This window comes from Dendrobates tinctorius, unplaced genomic scaffold (genome assembly GCF_039654945.1).
Source record: "Dendrobates tinctorius isolate UK_male_01 unplaced genomic scaffold, ASM3965494v1 ptg000028l, whole genome shotgun sequence".
Lineage (NCBI taxonomy): Eukaryota > Metazoa > Chordata > Amphibia > Anura > Dendrobatidae > Dendrobates > Dendrobates tinctorius.
In genome coordinates, this window is record NW_027361696.1 from 10,765,504 (window position 1) to 10,781,210 (window position 15,707).

The 15,707-nt window shown below is 45.8% G+C and overlaps 1 protein-coding gene across 2 annotated transcripts in view; it reads right to left on the reverse strand.

Moving 5' to 3' along the window:
* The window catches only part of LOC141085074 (guanylin-like), a 50,230-nt gene extending 34,857 nt beyond the window's left edge, over window positions 1–15,373 (reverse strand). Inside the window, exons 1-2 of one of the 2 annotated variants that reach the window (XM_073570108.1) lie at window positions 15,127–15,373; window positions 14,860–15,034 (exon numbers count right to left, since the gene is read on the reverse strand). In XM_073570108.1, coding sequence (XP_073426209.1) covers window positions 14,860–15,034; window positions 15,127–15,333 — 382 coding nt within the window. In that variant the 5' untranslated portion in view covers window positions 15,334–15,373. The remainder of the gene's footprint in view (window positions 1–14,859; window positions 15,035–15,126) is intronic. The other variant, XM_073570107.1, reaches the window with a different exon arrangement.
* Between the last annotated feature and the right edge of the window lie 334 nt (window positions 15,374–15,707).

Here is a 15,707-nt window from a genome sequence, read left to right on the forward strand (position 1 = left end):
TTCCCTAACTAAGGGGATGATAACGGGGGGTTTGATTTACTATTTATGGAGGTTTTAATGTTTGGCAGCAGTCACACGCTAAAAGACGCTTTTTATTGTAAAAAAAAGTTTTTGCATCACCACATATTGAGAGTAATAATTTTTCCACATTTTGACTCACCGAGTCATGTGAGGTCTTATTTTTTGCGAGACGAGTTAACTTTTTATTGGTATCATTTTCGGGCACGTGATATCTTTTGATCGCTTTTAATTCCAATTTTTGGGATGCAGAATGAACAAAAACCGGCGTTTCATGAATTTCTTTTGGGGGGTGCGTTTACACCGTTCCGCGTTTGGTGAAATTGATAAGACAGTTTTATTCTTTGGGTCGGTACGGTTACAGTGATACCTCATTTAGGTCGTTTTTGTATGTTTTGGCGCTTTTATGCAATGAAAACAATTTTATATAAAAAATAATTATTTTTGCATTGCTTTATTCTGCGAGCTATAACTTTTTTATTGTTTTACTCATGATGCTGAATGGCAGCTCGTTTTTTCCGGGACGAGATGACATTTTCAGCGGTACCATGGATGTTTATATGCGCCTTTTTGATCGCGCGTTATTGCACTTTTTGTTCGGCGATATGATAATAAATCATTATTTTTTGCTTCGCTTCTTATTTTTATTTTTTAAGGGGTTCGCTAAAGGGGTTAACTAATGGGACAGTTTTATAGGGCGGGTCGTTACGGACACGGCGATACCAAATATGTGCACTTTTATTGTTTATTTTTTTTATTTCCAAAAAATGAATTTATTTGGGAATTTTTTATTTTTTTTTAATTTATTTAGCGATTTTTTTAAAATTATTTTTAAACACTTTTTTTTAACTTTATTACATTGTCCCAGGGGGGACATAACTGTCATGTGACAGATCGCTGATCTGTCACATCACAGATCACTGTGACAGATCAGCGATCTGTTCATCGTGTTTGATCGCGGTGTGCAAGGGGTTAACGTGTCGGGGCAGTCCGTGACCGCCCCTGACACATTGTGCCAGGTGTCAGCTGTGATAATCAGCTGACATCTGGCCGCGATCAGCGGCGCTCACTATGTGAGCGCCGCTGATCGCGCTACACATACTATCCCATCCATAGGCATAGGGGCCCGGGTCCCATGGACGGGATAGTACGTCTGATATCAGAAAGGGGTTAATTAAATTGCACTACCGGGTAGCGCAGGGGCCGACACTGACAGCTTGGGGCCCTTGTGCAAGAAATGTGTCTGGGCCCCCCTCCTTTTATGGAGTCAAAGCTATATATATATATATATTGATATTATATAGCCACACATACATACATGTATATATATTACATAGTCTCCTTTATTATGTATATTGCTGTCCCTTACACAGTGCCCTCTCTTATGTACAGTACCGTCCCTTACATATTGAATTATATAGAGCCCTGTTTTTTATTACATACCGTCCTGTCTTGTTAGCTGTATAATGCAATGATGGCTGATGGAGCATGGGAAAGTTTCCTTTCTAATGGAGGAGCTGATGGACTGGTAGTTTGGTCACCGGCAGCTCCATCAGCAGTCATTTTATATCTAACAAGAGAGGGGACTATGTAATAAAAGAGGGCACTGTAAATAACAAAATTAACAAGAATACACTATGTAAGAGACAGCACTATACATAACAGCAGAGGAAGCTATATAATAAAGGACGGCACCATATATAACTAGAGAGGATGGTACATAATAAAGGACGTGTTATACATAATAAAAGAGGAAACTATGTAACTAAGGGTGGTGTTATACAGAATTAGTGAGTCCACTATATACTAAGGGACTGTGTTAGACATAGTGAGTACACTATATACAGTTGTGGCCAAAAATATTTTTCATTTAATTTGTCTTAAATGAAAAAACACAAAAAGAATTGTCCTAAAGCCAAATTGGATATAATTCCACACCAAACATAAAAAAGAGGGTGGACAAAAGTATTGGCACTGTTCGAAAAATCATGTGATGCTTCTCTAATTTGTGTAATTAACAGCACCTGTAACTTACCTGTAGCACCTAACAGGTGTTGGCAATAACTAAATCACACTTGCAGCCAGTTGATATGGATTAAAGTTGACTCAACCTCTGTCCTGTGTCTTTGTGTGTACCACATTGAGCATGGAGAAAAGAAAGAAGACCAAAGAACTGTCTGAGGACTTGAGAAACCAAATTGTGAGGAAGCATGAGCAATCTCAAGGCTACAAGTCCATCTCCAAAGACCTGAATGTTCCTGTGTCTACCGTGCGCAGTGTCATCAAGAAGTTTAAAGCCCATGGCACTGTGGCTAACCTCCCTAGATTTGGACGGAAAAGAAAAATTGACAAGAGATTTCAACGCAAGATTGTGCAGATGTTGGATAAAGAACCTCGACTAACATCCAAACAAGTTCAAGCTGCCCTGCAGTCCGAGGGTACAACAGTGTCAACCCGTACTATCCGTCGGCGTCTGAATGAAAAGGGACTGTATGGTAGGAGACCAAGGAAGACCCCACTTCTTACCCCGAGACATAAAAAAGCCAGGCTAGAGTTTGCCAAGATTTACCTGAAAAAGCCTAAAACGTTTTGGAAGAATGTTCTCTGGTCAGATGAGACAAAAGTAGAGCTTTTTGGGCAAAGGCATCAACATAGAGTTTACAGGAGAAAAAAAGAGGCATTCAAAGAAAAAAACACGGTCCCTACAGTCAAACATGGCGGAGGTTCCCTGATGTTTTGGGGTTGCTTTGCTGCCTCTGGCACTGGACTGCTTGACCGTGTGCATGGCATTATGAAGTCTGAAGACTACCAACAAATTTTGCAGCATAATGTAGGGCCCAGTGTGAGAAAGCTGGGTCTCCCTCAGAGGTCATGTGTCTTCCAGCAGGACAATGACCCAAAACACACTTCAAAAAGCACTAGAAAATGGTTTGAGAGAAAGCACTGGAGACTTCTAAGGTGGCCAGCAATGAGTCCAGACCTGAATCCCATAGAACACCTGTGGAGAGATCTAAAAATGGCAGTTTGGAGAAGGCACCCTTCAAATATCAGGGACCTGGAGCAGTTTGCCAAAGAAGAATGGTCTAAAATTCCAGCAGAGCATTGTAAGAAACTCATTGATGGTTACCGGAAGCGGTTGGTCGCAGTTATTTTGGCTAAAGGTTGTGCAACCAAGTATAAGGCTGAGGGTGCCAATACTTTTGTCTGGCCCATTTTTGGAGTTTTGTGTGAAATGATCAATGTTTTGCTTTTTGCTTCATTCTCTTTTGTGTTTTTTTCATTTAAGACAAATTAAATGAAGATAATAATACCAAAGAATTTGTGATTTCAATCATTTTCAGGAAGAAACTGAGTATTATCTGATAAAATTGAAGGGGTGTCAATACTTTTGGCCACAACTGTACTAAGAGACTGTGTTAGACATAATAAGCGATAACGTCTTCCTCCACCTCCCCCTGTTCCTAAGGCCATTAGGCCATTATAAGTCCCCCTTCCTAACATCCCAATCCCCCACACCCCTCATAGTCCTCCTCCCCTCGCATCCCATTATTGTCATCTCCCCCACCCCATCATTGCCCTCTTCACCACCTCCATCATTTTCTTCTCCCCACCACTATCTTTGCTTTCTCCCCCACCACTCCCATCATTGCCCATTCCACCACCTCCATCATTTCCTCCTCCTCCACCACCCCCATTATTGCCCTCTCCACCACCACCAGTGCATTCTCCTCCACCACCCCATCATCATTTCTTTTTCCCCCACCACCCCATCATTGCCCTCTCCATCACCCCCATCATTGCCTTCTCTCCATCACCCCATCATTGCCTTCTCCCCATCACTCCCATCATTTCCTTCTCCATCATCCCATCACTGCCTTCTCCCCATCACTTCCATCATTGCCTTCTCTCCATCACTCCCATCATTGCCTGCTCCATCACCCCATCACTGCCTTCTCCCTATCACTCCTATCATTGCCTACTCCCATCATTGCCTACTCCATCACTCCATCACTCCTATCATTGCCTTCTCCCCATCACTTCCATCATTGCCTGCTCCATCACCCCCATCATTGCCTGCTCCATCACCCCATCACTCCCATCACTGCCTTCTCCCTATCACTCCCTTCTCTCCATCACTCCCATCATTGCCTTCTCCCCATCACTCCCTTCTCTCCATCACTCCCATCATTGCCTTTTCCCCATCAATGCCTTCTTTCCATCACCCCCCATGGCCTTCTCCCATTACCCCTCATGGCCTGCTCCCATCACCCCGGCATCATGGCCTTCTCTCCTCATCACAGTCTTCTCATGTCCACATCTCCTCCAGGGCCAGGCTAACCTACACACACACACAGACACACACATACTGTACATACACATAGACATACAGACATACATACATACACACACACAGACACACACACAGACAGACATACATATATACATACACACACAGACATACATATACACAGACACACACACACATACATACATACACACACAGACACAGACATACACACATACATACACACACATACACACAGATATACACACACACATACATACACACACATACACATGTGCCGCCCCTGAGGCTCAGTCGCCACAGAGGTACTGCACCTTCTCCTAAGGTGTGATGCCCCACCATCCAGGTAAGTTGGGAACTCCTTTCCACACTTCAACACTCACATCCCACATGACAGGGTAGTTCAGCACAACCACAGTGAGGGTTCTCTCTCCTCCTAGACATTAGGAGTGCTCTGGTGGTTCCCTGCTTGGAACACCGGATGTGCTTGGAGGTGGGTGGAGTTGAGATCCATATAAATGGTTGGGAAGGTTTAGAATTAGAGAGCAGTCTGACGGTAGGTCAGGCGGGAGAAGGACAGTCAGTCAGAAGAGTCTGAGGATGGGTCCAAGGAGAAGGAGTGCTGCAGCTGCCTCAGTGATCTGAGCCAGCTGGCACGAGAAAGGAACAGAAGGAGAAAGACGTAGAACTGCAACCTAAGCTTCCATAAGAGAGAGAAAGAACAGTGCGGAACGAAGGAGTAGGAGAACAGAGAGGAGTTGTGGGTCAGAAGAGGAACCCTACCTATTGGTTCTCAGCGCAAGGCCGGGGCCCGGTCCCCGAGGTTGTATGGACGCTTATGGTTCTGCAGCAGACACCGGTGGAGTAGTTGGCTGTAAATGCACTACTCCCATCTAAGACTTGGGGCACAACAGCAACTGAATAGAGAGCCAGGACTCCGGAGAAGGGAGTCCCCGAGAGAGGCTACAGCTGTCTGCCATACAAGTAGAGTTGTTAGGAACATCTGACAGGAGGAACTCCAGAGTACCACGGTACTGGAGCTCTTCACACCTTAAGGCGCAATAGAGGAGTCATTCAGGAAAGGTACATGTTGGCGGAGTGTTGGAGAGGAGAATCCTGACTTGCCGGGGAGGTTGATTGAGTCTCTGCCCCGGAGGGCACGGCACGGAGGCAGGCACCAGTGTGTACCATGGACTGTGAGTAAAGCTTTGGAACTGCAAGCCCTGGTGTCTTCCATTCATTTGTACGCTAACACCGTCAGCACCGCTAGATCTGGGTACCAGCATTCCTCACACTGCCTGTGCCTATCCTCATCTATTGCAATTACACTGCCCTGGAGTTACAGCTTCACCTGTGGGAGCTACACCATCTATGCTGCAACACACCATCAGCCCCAGAGGATCTGCACGCAGCGTTGGCTTAACATCTTGCATGCCAAACACCACAGGTGGCGTCACGAACTGTTCACACAAACTATATCACAAACCACCATTGATTTGGGCGCCCAGGGCCACGGACCGGGTCACCGCCGCTGTGACACACATCTCCCTGACACCGGCCCGGTACCGAGTACCCCACAGCCATGGGAGGGCGACCCACACACATACATACACACACATACACACACACACACACATATATACACAAACATACACACACATACATACACACATACATACGCACACAGACATACACACACAGACATACACACATACATACACACAGACACACATACAGACCACACACATACATACACAAACAGACATACACACACATATACATACATACTGTGGTGTAGTAACCACTATGTCCGCTAGGGGGCGCTGTGTGGGTGTCCCAGGACGGGTGTACAGGCACATTCAGTGTGGTAACAGGAGCAGGGTCCTAAATGACCATTATGGGTCTCAAGGTGGGTGGCCTTGGGATGCAGGCTCCAGGGTGTATTAATCAGCAGAGGTACTGCTGATATTTCTGTTACACTGTGTCAGGGAAGCCTGTGTGTGTCTATGGGCAATAGAACCTTTAGTGAGGTCATAGCCATGTGATCACCTGTGGGTGTGGTTACAGGGCTATGTAATTGAGGTGTTTGGCACATGAGAGTGTGGAGGGAGTCTGTCAGAGTGTGGACAGACTTCCCTGTGTCCAGGTGGGACACTACAGAGAGTGGCCTGTGTGCTAAGGAAGGAGAAGCCTTCCTGTGTCTGCGGCTGCAGATAGAGCGCTGCTCGGGACATTGCCCTGGCCGGTGTATAAGTTGTATATGGGGAGGACTACACCTCCCAGCATGTGCTGAGACTCTCGGTCCGAGTCTGAAGCCACGGACGTTTATGATCTTTTGGCCTAAGCTAGAGGCTATGTTGGTGATATGCTGAGTTATGGTTTATGAAGCAAATAAACCTCATGGACTTTGGGAAAACCTGCCTCATAATTGTCTCCCGCTGCACCTGAGCGAGTCGAAATCCCTACAATTGGCGGAGAATGCCGGCAGCGATTCCCAGAAGCACGTGTGGCAGTGCTGGCGATTCTGAGCCAGGAGAGCAGACGGTCTGACAACCGTGAGTAATACTGACCGAGGTCAGAGAAAGTGACTGTATTAAAATTTGTGGGATACCTCTGAGGAGAAGGTAACAGACAGGAGTCCGTGTTGCACTGACCAGAGTCAGTGTGAGACTGCATGTGTTTTTTTTTGTTTCCTTTTTCCTCTGCAAAACCTGAAAGTGCTTGCTGTGGCTCAGTGCGGTCACGAAGGTCTCGCAGCACAGGGACCTGGTGTCTTCTTTTTGGGATCTGCCCTGGGAGCATTGGTAGCAGACGCTGTCTGTCTACACCATCCTGCTGCAGCTTTATTGTGTGTAACTAAGCGGATACAGTAGTTGTGGCTTTACACAACTATTGAGGGTGAGTACCCTGTATTATTTCTTTGGACCCGTTATACCTGCACTGGTAAGGCCCTATGGGTGCTCTTTTGTGTTTTTTTTATCTTTGAGGGTGACAAGCGGCTTCCAGTAACCCGGCAGGGTTACGAAGGGGACAAGCGGCTTCCGGTGGACCGGCGGGTCCACGAAGACGGCGCAGCAGGAGCTGTGTGTGTGTGAACAGCAGCCGGAGGTGCCGGTGGTTTGTGAAAGCAGGAGCTGTGGCAGTGCCAGAAGGAACTGGTGTGGTGTTGTGCTTAAAGGGCCAGTACCAGCCTGAAGGAAAAAACTGTACTGTGTGAACTGTGGCATAAGAAGTTCTGCAGAACGGTCATGGGGAAATCCCGAAAGGGGGTGGAGTCCCAAAAGGGGGCGGTGACCCAAATCGGGGTGGTATCCCAAAAAGGGGTGGAGTCCCAAATTGGGGTGGTAACCCAAAAAGGGGTGGAGTCTCAGAAGGAGGAGGTAACCCAAATTGGGGTGGTGGTCCAGAAAGGGGCCGAGTCTGAAGAAATGGCAGCACTGGTTGGCTCAGTGGGTATGTCTGGGAAACCGCAGTGTTCATGTATGTCATTTCCAGAATGTGGGATATTCTTTCCAAGTGATGACTGGCCGCAAGTGTGTACTGTGATGCGCACCGGGAAGGAATCTCGGGACGGTTGGACTCCAAGAGTCAGGTGACTCTGGTAGGAACTCTTCTCACTTTCTGTCTGACTGAGAAAATGGCTCAGGGTCGCTGTAAACATGGGGTCACGGTGAACTATGTGCTAGACAGAGTGGTGTTTGAGGGGCGTGGAGGCAGTGAGGGCCAAGGGGGCAGTATACCATCAGACTTAGTGTATGCCTTGGAGTGGGGCCGGGACTTTGTCAGGTTTGATGATATAGGCCAGGAGGGTGGAGACGTTCCTACTGTTGGGCTAACCAATACGAAGACGGTGACGGCTCCTGACGTGGAAAGGTCAGAGGTGGAAGTGACCGGGAAAAGGGGTACGTCAGCCCAACGGACGGACCAGACATCTCATGACAAAACTGACGCTGACATGGTGGATAAGACGGCTGAAGTAGTCGCACGGTTAATGGGTAGCTGGAAGGAGTACTCGGCAGGTCGGGGTGACTCAGACTCTGGGGGTGACTGTGACTCTGAGATAGACAGGGAGCACAGACTAGAGGAGCTAGAAAAAGAAGTCTCTGAGCTCAAAGGTCACATGGTAACGTGGCAAGGACTGAATCAGGCCCTCAGAGAAGAGGTGGATGAACATGTCAAACGAGAAAGCGTACTGAGACAAACGGCCGAACACAGGGTCGAGGAGCTCGAGAAAGAAGTTCTTGGAGTTCAGAGGTCACCTGTCCACCTGGCAAAGTGTGAACAAGAACCTCAAGGAAGAGATGGAGGAACTCAGATGAGTAGTTAACAGTCTTCTTCGGGAGAAATTGGACGAAGACTTACCGCGGGTGAGCGTGAGGGATAATAAGACAGAACTGCCAGTAGCCATAGTGGCCAAGGGTCATGAAGTGATCCAATCGAGTGAAGTTGATGAGTTAAGAACTGAAGAAGACAGTCACCCGGTCGGGTCAACTGTAGTGAGGGAAGTGTCCTTGGTAAGGCCAGAGCCTCCTGGCTTGGAAGAGAGCAAGACCACGTCCTTCAAGACTGTGATTGATGTTCCAGAAGACATGCAAGACCCCTGTGTGGAGGAAGGTGTACATGAGGCTTTCAAAGAGGCGGTCAAGGCATGTGAGGTGCACTGGGCACCTGAGACTCGGCAGTTAGTGATAATATCCGCCAGAGAAGATACAGCAAACTGGGTAGCTGTCCTGAAAGAGATGCATTTGCAGTGTCTCCACGTCAAACAGTTGGTCAGGCAGAGTAATGTGAAAGCTGCTCGACGCCTGGAGTTAGCCAGGGAGGCTATGGATCGGCTGGGTTTGCGGAAAGACGTGGTTCCGGTACCCAAAGCTCTGATTGGGAGAATCATTGGAAGATCCGGGAAGGTGATGCAAGACCTCGTGAAAATCCCCGGTGTGGTGAGGGTGAGGATCCCTCCTGATAATGAAGACCCGGTATCCAGTGAAGTGGGTAGAATTCCCATCATCGTGGTTGGCTCCATGGAGAGCCTGAGAGACTTTTGGATGCTCGTGGAGTATCGCGTGGGGTACCTGCAAGAAATTGAGCAGTTGAGGCTGGACCGTCAGCGAATTAATAAAGAAGTAGGGAATACCAGGTGGCGGCCGCCTCCAACCCAAGATGTAAGGACCCGAAGGGTTCCTCCAAGTAGTGACATGGCAGGTGGCCGAAAAATGTCAGCAAGTGGCAGTTCAATGGGCCGTGCGAGGCTGAGAGACCGCAGTTCCTGTGAGACGCTGAATGGGTCAGGCGCAGGCCAGACAGTAGGACCGATTAAGACTGATGACCATACCAACCGGGACAGCCGGTCAGTGGGAGAACGGTCAGGTGACGAAGCGCACTCTAGGAGGGTGGTGACTAAACAAAGTCTGATGACGCAGACAGGCTGCAACTGGAGGGTCAAAGACAATGACCGATATTATGACCGCTGGGGGCGGGGGAGGCCTAACGTAGAAATATGGCCGGATGACAGAGGGAGACGGTTCTCTCGACCTATGGGGCAAGGTGTAATGAGTGCCCGGTCTCGAGATCCTGGTGTAAGATTGTGTGTTCAACCCCACAAGTTTGAACAGAGGGGCGGGGTATGTGGTGTAATGACCACTGTGTCCACTAGGGGGCGCTGTGTGGATGTCCCAAGAGAACGGGTGAGTGGCAGAATCCTGAAGGATAGTTATGTATCTCAAAGTGGGTGGCTTTGAGATGGAGACTTGTGTATGTGTGATCAGCAATATCATGGCTGAGGTGTTGTTTCTAAGTATAAGGGAGAAGTCTTCAGGTAACTAGAGAGATGGGCGGGTTCTGGTTACCTACAAATCCACCCAGGGGTGTGTCTGATAACACCTATAGTAAAAGGCTATATGAGTATGTGAAGGACCTGTGATGAGGTCATAGTCATGTGACCCGGTGGGCGTGGCTACGGACCATATATGGTGGTGGCCAGGGTAGGTCACATGGGGGAATGCTGGGACCTGATTGGTCCAGTTTGGAAGGTCCCGTAAGAAGGATCTCCTGGCTAACAGCCAGTGGAGCGGCTGTGTGAGCATTGGCGATGTGTGCCTGAGAGCTCCCTGGAGGGAACTAACATATGCGATGGTGAAGCCGCATAAGGAACCCTGACGGATGAGATAATGAACTTTGTGGTGCTTCCTTTGGTTTATGCTGAATAATAAACCTCACGGACTGATATGGTTTTATGGAAAACCCGTACCGGATGTGATTTATTTGCTGCCAAGCGAGTGTCCCCCAACCTTGAATGACAGCGCTACCTCACAATATATACTACATTCATACAGCATACATACTACATATATACAAAATTCATACAACATACATACATACTACATACTACATACATACTTCATATATACTACATTCATACAACATACATACTACATATATACTACATTCATACAGCATACATACATACTACATTCATACAACATACATACTACATATATACTACATTCATACAGCATACATACTACATATATACAAAATACATACAACATACTACATACATACTTCATATATACTACATACATACATACATACTACATATACACTACATTCATACAACATGCATACATACATTCTACATATATACTACATTCATTCAACATACATACATACTACATTCATACAACATATATACATACTTACTACATACAACATGTTACAGACATACAACATACATACTACATACAATACATTCATACAATACATACATATAGACATACAGTAGATATAACAGAGTACATACTCATGAATACTTGTCACTTTGATCCCCGAAGCCAGTGTCACTTGATGGTGAGTATGTACTCTGTGTCATATGTACTGTATGTATTGTATGAATGTATTGTATGTAGTATGTATGTATGTTGTATGTCTGTAGCATGTTGTATGTATGTAGTATGTACTATGTATGTATGTTGTATGAATGTAGTATATATGTAGTATGTATGCGTTGTATGAATGAATTTTATGTAGTATGTATGTTGTATATAGCATGTATGTTGTATGTATGCAGTATGTATGTAGTATAAATGTAGTATATATGTATGTATGCTGTATGAATGTAGTATGTATGTATGTTGTATGAATGTAGTATGTATGTAGAATGTTGTATGAATGTTGTATGTATGTTGTATGAATGTAGTATGTATGAATGTAGTATGTATGTAGTATGAATGTAGTATGTATGTTGTATGAATGTAGTATATATGTAGTATGAATGTAGTATGTATGTAGTATGTATGTAGTATATATGAATGTAGTATGAATGTTGTATATATGTAGTATGTATGAATGTTGTATATATGTAGTATGTATGAATATTGTATATATGTAGTATGTAGTATGTATGTAGTATGTTGTATGTATGTAGTATGTATGAATGTTGTATATATGTAGTATGTATGTTGTATGAATGTTGTATATATGAATGTTGTATATATGTAGTATGTATGTATGTATGTAGTATGTATGTAGTATGTATGAATGTTGTATATATGTAGTATGTATGTTGTATGAATGTTGTATATATGTAGTATGTATGTAGTATGTATGAATATTGTATATATGTAGTATGTAGTATGTATGTAGTATGTATGAATGTTGTATATATGTAGTATGTATGTTGTATGAATGTTGTATGTATGTAGTATATACGTTGTATGTATGTAGTATGTATGAATGTTGTATATATGTAGTATGTATGTTGTATGAATGTTGTATATATGTAGTATGTATGTAGTATGTATGAATGTTGTATATATGTAGTATGTATGTATGTAGTATGTATGAATATTGTATATATGTATGTATGTAGTATGTAGGTAGTATGTATGAATGTTGTATATATGTAGTATGTATGTTGTATGAATGTTGTATATATGTAGTATGTATGAATGTTGTATATATGTAGTATGTACGTTGTATGTATGTAGTATGTATGAATGTTGTATATATGTAGTATGTATGTTGTATGAATGTTGTATATATGTAGTATGTATGTAGTATGTATGTATGAATGTTGTATATATGTAGTATGTATGTAGTATGTATATATATATTTTTTTTTTACATTCAACATATTAGCCGGATGATGGGACTACTACTGTCCCATCATTGGCTAATGTGTCAATCACTGTCATTGTAGCAGGCATTGTCCGATGGGACTACATCGGACAATGCCTGCACACACAAAAGACCCCCAGCAGGCCCGCACAGACCCCCAGCAGCCGGCACAAGCTCCCGGCAGGCCCGTACAGACCCCCGGCAGCCGGCACAAGCCCCCGGCAGGCCCGTACAGACCCCTGGCAGCCGGCACAAGCCCCCAGCAGGCCCGTACAGACCCCAGGCAGCCGGCACAAGCCCCGGCAGGCCCGTACAGACCCCCGGCAGCCGGCACAGGCCCCCGGCAGGCCCATACAGACCCCCGGCTGTCGACACAGACCGCGCATCATGATGCGCACAGACCGCGCATCATGATGACATCATTTCAGCAGCCAATCACGGCCACAACAGTGGCTCATTGCATTATGGGGACTTCCAATTCCGGTATCCGATATTGAAAAAATATCGGTACTCGGTATCGGAATTCCGATACAGCGAATATTGGCCGATACCCGATATTTGCAGTATCGGAATGCTCAACACTAGTGACCACACGCGGAATCACCTGCGTTCAACAGATGGCAGCACTTTAGACGGAGCACATGTCCGCTGCGTCCAAAGTGCCATTTCCGGATCGTCTGCACATACCCTAAAAAATGGGTGTTTTGAAAGCAGTGTTTTTAATGCCAAGAGAGAGGCTTTGGCTGCAAAAAAAAATGCACCAAAAACGCTGATTCATATGCACACCTATACTATATATGTGTATGGTTTACCCTTATTATTTCACATGGGAATTCATTTATTTCTATATCATAAATCCCCTGATTCAGCAGACAATATTCCTGTCTTGTGTCATCCAGACAGTAGTGACAGGAGGTCGCCCTGTCACATTACAAGCAGTGATTAGTGACTGTGGTCAGAGCTGATGCTGATCGCTGCTGTATGTGTCTGTGAATCCTGATCCTACAGCAATCAGCACAGAGCTCTGGGACCACAGTGAGTAAATCACTGCACTCTAACATGTTATTGCTGCTCTTACTTACCAGGTTCTGCGGCTTCACTTGGCATATCCATTCTCAGGACAGTGCTAAGAGCAGCCATGAACAGGACTCAGGAGGAGACAGAGCTGCAGGCATTGTCCTGTGCTGTCACTGTGCTGTAATCGGCCCCTTCCCCTCACTCTCAATTTTTTACCTAACTTCAGGGAGAAAGAGACAGGGGGGCTCAAGGGGCTTTGCGAGAGACACTCCAAGACTTCACAGCAATGCACAGCATTATTCATTGCTGTACACCGTCTGGGCACTTCATAAATGGACTGCAGATGCAGGGGGCCCCCTTTGTAGGTGGGGGCCCCAGGCATCTGCCTGGTCCAAAGCCCTGATCACTGGCCCTCTCCCCATATCACTGGCCCTCTCCCCATATCACTGGCCCTCTCCCCATATCACTGGCCATCTCCCCATATCACTGGCCATCTCCCCATATCACTGGCCACCTCCCCATCACTGGCCTTCTCCCCATCATTGGCAAATACACACACACCACAGCGGCCACACTCACCGCCACACTCACCACACACACACACACCAGCGGCCATACACACACACACACATACCAGCGGCCACACACACCACACTCACCGCCACACTCACCACACACACCAGCGGCCATACACACACACACACACACACACATACCAGCGGCCACACACACACCAGCGGCCACACACACATACACACACACACCAGCGGCCACACTCACCTCTCCGCGCGCCGGCAGCTTCCTCGGCTCTCACTTCCTCTCACACATTGAGAGGCGGGGCCGCAGCTGGATGACATCATCATTCAGCTCCGCGGCCGCGACGCTCAATGTGTGAGAGGCAGCCAGGAAGCTCCAGCTCTGGATCAGTGAGGCGAGGCCGCGTGCCAGCTGAGAGGGCTTTGCGTGCCATAGGTTCGCCATCACTGGCCTATGAGATTTCAGAAATCTTATGCAAACACCTTGTTTTTTTTGTCATCAGGATTTTGTGCTTTGCTGCGTTTTTGGGACATAGAGCATGTCACTTCTTTCAGCATTTTTGCAGCGTTTTTCACCCATTGGCTTGAATGGGTGTTGAAAAAACGCTGCAAAAACGCAGGTATCATTATTTGCAGCAGTTTTTCTGCAGAAAAGTCATGGACATTAGCATGGACAAAGAGACACAAAAAAATGCACCAAAAACGCACCAAATCTGCACCAAACCAGCACCAAAAATGCACCTAAACCTGCGTTTTTGCCGAAGCTTCTTTCCTGACAAGAAATCAGGTTTTGCTGAAGAAAAAAAGCAGCAAAAACGCCCAAAGTGAACTTACCCATACTATATAAGTATTACTAGTAGTGCTTACTAAGCCTGATGAAGATGTCCGCAGGATTGTCCTCCACGCACACCGGACGAAATTCCTCTGGGAGTATTGGACTATGGCACGCTTCTTTTGCTGCAGCCTCCATGTCATTCCCGAATCCATCCAAGAAATGCTTCAACTTCAGCACTGAATCCAACATAAATGTGAAATCTCCGACCTGTAAACCAAGAAGTGTCCACTATGTCATACTATAATATCCAAGCTCTGTATTAGACCTGTGTTTATAATGGTGTGCGGTGAAATACTGACCTGTATCTTTAGTGCTGGAGATCCAGGGACCAGGAGAAGAAGGGCGCACAGCAGCAGGGCGGACCTCATATTGGATGTTGTGTGTCCTCTTTGTCTATAGTAACTTGTGTCTGCGCTGTTCAGATTACTCCCTTTTTTGTTCTGACCAAAGTTACTTATAAACTGTTTAACCTCTTCATGTCTTTGCCCAGTCGGCTGGAAGCGCATTACATGTCTCACAGATGAGGATGAGCCTATCTGGTGCTGATAAGAAAGAGTCTTCTCTGTCACTGTCACTCCACCTTCCTATAATCACAATCCAAATAACAGGCAGAAGATGGCAAAGGTCACTATCTGTGCCTCTCTGCCTGGGACAGCTTAGTTTCCCAGCTAATTTCCAGAGAGATGCCTCAGTCCCGCATCTGTCATCTATCTTACAGTTGTGGCCAAAAGTATTGACACCCCTGCAATTTTGTCAGATAATGCTCAGTTTCTTCCTGAAAATGATTGCAATCACAAATTCTTTGGTATTATTATCTTCATTTAATTGGTCTTAAATGAAAAACACAAAAGAGAATGAAGCTAAAAGCAAAACATTGATC